The sequence below is a fragment of the Sinocyclocheilus grahami genome, unplaced genomic scaffold, assembly GCF_001515645.1.
Source record: "Sinocyclocheilus grahami isolate Dianchi unplaced genomic scaffold, SAMN03320097.WGS_v1.1 scaffold668.1, whole genome shotgun sequence".
Lineage (NCBI taxonomy): Eukaryota > Metazoa > Chordata > Actinopteri > Cypriniformes > Cyprinidae > Sinocyclocheilus > Sinocyclocheilus grahami.
The window spans coordinates 184,436-188,772 of NW_015505847.1; the positions used below are offsets into that span (position 1 = coordinate 184,436).

Below are 4,337 nucleotides of genomic sequence, written 5' to 3' on the forward strand. Positions count from 1 at the left end.
GAAAGGAAAAATTGAAATCGCATCATACGACCCCTTTAAAGTTTGACGTGCTGCCATAGCAACAGTCTTTAAGTTATCAGACATCATCTCACAGTTTTACATAGGCTGTGTTTTGACATTATTCTAGTGAAGTTAAGAAAATCGAGTAAAAATTAGTGGATGATTTCAAAGCATTTTGAAAATGACACTTCCTGCTGCCAATTGGTGGTGCTATAACTTTGTCACCTAATACTCACATGTATGTGATCGGCATCATATAACGTCCAAACTGATGAAGTTTGATCAAAAACAGACAAAGTGTGCAAAAGTAATTAGACACTTCATGTTTCTCATTTCTCTCCATAATTTCGTCACCTCGCCACGGCCAAACCGTTCGAGAGATCAAAAATTCCAGGCCAATTTTGCATCCCCAATGTCTTGAGATCATGTTGATCGAGTTTGGTGGCAATCGTATGAAAAACCTCATGAGTATCGCAAATTCCAGAGCATGCACTTTTCACACAGCCCTGAATAGCTCACTTCCTGTTGGGTGGAGCCTATGACATGCAGTACGAAAGTTGTTCAGCACAGTGAGATCTATGTGTACCGAGTTTCATATGTATACGTGCAAGTATGTGTGAGCTATGCAGCAAGATTTCTGACTGTGTTCCAGGGGGCGCCATAGAGCCCCTGTGCCACGCCCGGGTCCCAGCCTCTGCGGTGTCCTAATGACCGCAGATTTCAACGTGTGTGCCAATTTTCAAGAGTTTTTGAGCACGTTAAGGCCCCCAAAAAGCCCTGGATAGTCAGATTTTTTTTTTTAGAAAAACAATAGGGCCCTAATAATCCTTAAATGTCTGTTTCGTGGTCTGTTGAGGAAGTACAGACGTTCCTCTCATTGATAGCAGAGGAGCGGATCCGGCAAGAGCTTGATGGGGCGACGCGGAATGAAAACGTTTTTCAGGAGTCGAGGCAGTAGAGGCGGCGCAACTATACCGACATGTGAATAATCCCGCCCACTCTAAAATGGTACTAAACTGCAGTGGAAAGGCAAACCGAGCCGAGTCGTACCACACAGTGGAAAAGCACCACTAGTTCATCTTTGGTACACAAATTAAGATAACGCTACATGCGTGGTGATGCGTTCTGACGTACAATGCTCACGTATGTTTCGTGAAACTCTCGTGAATGCACGTTGAAGACTGACACCGAAGAGAAGAAGTTGTTGAATAAAGTTATTTTTGTTTTCTTTGCACACAAAAAGTATTCTTGTGGCTTCATAAAATTAAGGTTGAACCACTGATGTCACAGGGATTACTTTGGGAAGTCGTGGCCTAATGGTTAGAGAGTCTGACTCATAACCCAAAGGTTGTGGGTTCGAGTCTCGTACCGGCAGGGATTGTAGGTGGGTGGGAGTGAATGTACAGTGCTCTCTCCCACCTTCAGTTTTTCTTTGCACACAAAAAGTATTCTTGTGGCTTCATAAAATTAAGGTTGAACCACTGATGTCACAGGGATTACTTTGGGAAGTCGTGGCCTAATGGTTAGAGAGTCTGACTCATAACCCAAAGGTTGTGGGTTCGAGTCTCGTACCGGCAGGGATTGTAGGTGGGTGGGAGTGAATGTACAGTGCTCTCTCCCACCTTCAGTACCACGACTGAGGTGCCCTTGAGCAAGGCACCGAACCCCCAACTGCTCCCCGGGCGCCGCAGCATAAATGGCTGCCCACTGCTCCGGGTGTGTGTTCACAGTTTGTGTGTGTTCACTGCTGTGTGTGTGTGCACTTTGGATGGGTAAATGCAGAGCACTAATTCCGAGTACGGGTCACCATACTTGGCCACATGTCACATGTCACTTCACTTTAAAGATGTCCTTACTACCTTTCTGGGCCTTGAACTGGGTTCACCTTCCAGTTGTGTTGCTGTCTATGGAGGGTCAGAAAGCTCTCGAATTTCATCAAAAATATCTTAATTTGTGTTCTGAAGATGAACAAAGGTTTCTTACAGATTTGGAATGACATGAGGTGAGAAATTAATGACAGAATTTTCATTTTTGGGTGAACTATCCCTTTAAGCTCAATACACTGGCTCCCAGTTCACTATAGAATTGATTTTAAAGTCCTTTTACTGGTATTTAAATCTGTGAATGGCCTGGCTCTCTCTTACCATCTTGTTGATCTTTTGTCTGAACATCAGCTTGGGAGATCAAGAAGTTCTACTGATCAGATGCTATTAACCGTCCCTAAAACTCATCTGAAATCTAGAGGTGACTGTGCCTTTGCAGTGGCTGCACTGCAAAGATTTAGCTTTTAATCATTAGTAGCTTCTATGTTGTTGTATGTTTTGTCATGTTGTATGTTATTTTATAGTTATCGTTTTGAACAGCACTTTGGTTAGCACTTCAGGTTTTAAAATTTTGCTTTATAAAAATCAATTTGTCATTGTCGTTTTCGACAAGCAACACTTCTGCACAGAATACACGTGTATCCTCACTTACAGATAGTCTGAAAGCTTCCTCACTTCCTTATGGTGCAATTAGAGATTTGATATGTCCTTCAAGATGGCTAACTTTAATTGATACCTGGGTCAATGGCTGGAGGACGGAGGTGCAAGGAAACATCAGTTTGAGTATTGAAAAGCACCCTAGGCGTACAGCGTTTTGTACATACACATCCAAGTGTGTATGGTATATGGAACAATTTTTTGACTGCTTTCAGGGGGTGATGTAGAAACCTAATTGCAGAAAACTGTGTGCAAAGTTTCAAAATCCTGAAGGGGTTTTTTTTTTTTTTTTTTGAGGAATGTTTAGGAAAACAATAACATACCTGTGGTAAATGTCTTCAGTGTTTTCAGCATGACATGTTTAGATAAGTGGAGCATCAAGTTGATAAATCTTGGTCCAAAAGCAGAGAGTAAATGTGATGCAGCCACCTTAGGAAAAGCATTACCTTCTTCGTTCTAAATATATAAAAAAAAAATATTAAAAAAAACAGAACAATAAAACATAATAATCATTAAAAAGGCACAAAAAATACATTAAAAAACTTTTTTTTTAAACATATACCTATCTAAACATTTTCTGGCAATGCAACAGGCACAGTAGTAACAAGAAAATATATATTAAACATCAAATTAACATACCGCTATCTCTTGGAGCCATGAAAAAGCCACCTTTCGAAACTCAGCATCACCTTTACGATCCCAAATTGGCCAGCAATGTCTATGAAAACAATAAGATTTTCAAATCCACAATTCAAATCACAACAAGTGAGGATGTCAAAATTGAAAAAAATAAGTCATGTATTGTACTACCTGAAGACAACTTGGGCACGTGCAGGATTCAGTTTATTAAATAAAAAGTGGATGACAATGTAGAATGCCTCTTTGTTTGGCTTATCAAACATGTTCCTGTCAAACAAACAAACAAAAATAACTAACTAAAATTACTATTATTAGTATGTATTTTTTATATGTGTGTGTGTGTGTGTGGCGTGACAGTGGTGTAGCTTGTCAGACATAGCAACAGTAAAGAAGGGGGTCAGTTAAAGGTACAAGTATCTGGCGATATACACACTTGAGTGAAAATACAATAAGTATTAAAAGAGTGGAAGCAACCTAACAAAAATAAGAGAGAGGATATTCTTGTTTCATTTTAAATTTTCTTAATTACTTTCTTTCTTCAGATGAACACAAAGATTTTTTTTCCCTAAAAAAAAAATCTGTCTGCATATAACACAAGTGTACAGGATGTCTAAAGATGACGCTTCAAAAACTACACAAAGTGAATGGTGTATAATCCATACAAAACAAGTTGATGAATCAGTGTCACCAAGTGAAACAATAAGCTCGTTTAAATTTTTTTTTTTTTAAACTTTACTTTCATGCTTACTTTGCTTGTGGTTTTGAAGCCGTCCTGTATACGTGCATTATATGGACTAAAAACTTTTGTTTGTGTTCATCTTAAGAAGTCATATACATCTGGGACAGTACGAGGGCGATGATTGAGAGAATTTTTATTTTAACCGGAGACCAGAAACATACTCCAGACAGAATACAAGTACGTGTTAAATTAATGATGAGTGACTTAGAATTAGCACACACAAATATGCACAGCAAAAAATGTGACTTTTGAAGATTAACTGTAACGTGTTACTATGTTCAGAAGACTGAATGTGTTCCGGCAAGACATTCTACCTCTGACCAGTTGACACTTCTTTTGTTATTAATTATTATCTGTAATTTGTGATTTTACCAGGTCCTGGTGCTTTTAAACTGTTCCTTTTTATGATGTTAAAAGTGCAGCTTATATATATATATATATATATATATATATATATATATATATATATATATATATAT

At 38.6% G+C, this 4,337-nt stretch overlaps 1 protein-coding gene across 2 annotated transcripts in view; it reads right to left on the minus strand.

Moving 5' to 3' along the window:
• The window catches only part of haus6 (HAUS augmin-like complex, subunit 6), a 35,880-nt gene that overhangs the window by 30,489 nt on the left and 1,054 nt on the right, over positions 1 to 4,337 (minus strand). For both annotated transcript variants that reach the window (XM_016242680.1, XM_016242678.1), the window contains exons 2-4: positions 3,291 to 3,386; positions 3,120 to 3,198; positions 2,804 to 2,936 (exon numbers count right to left, since the gene is read on the minus strand). In XM_016242680.1, coding sequence (XP_016098166.1) covers positions 2,804 to 2,936; positions 3,120 to 3,198; positions 3,291 to 3,386 — 308 coding nt within the window. The remainder of the gene's footprint in view (positions 1 to 2,803; positions 2,937 to 3,119; positions 3,199 to 3,290; positions 3,387 to 4,337) is intronic.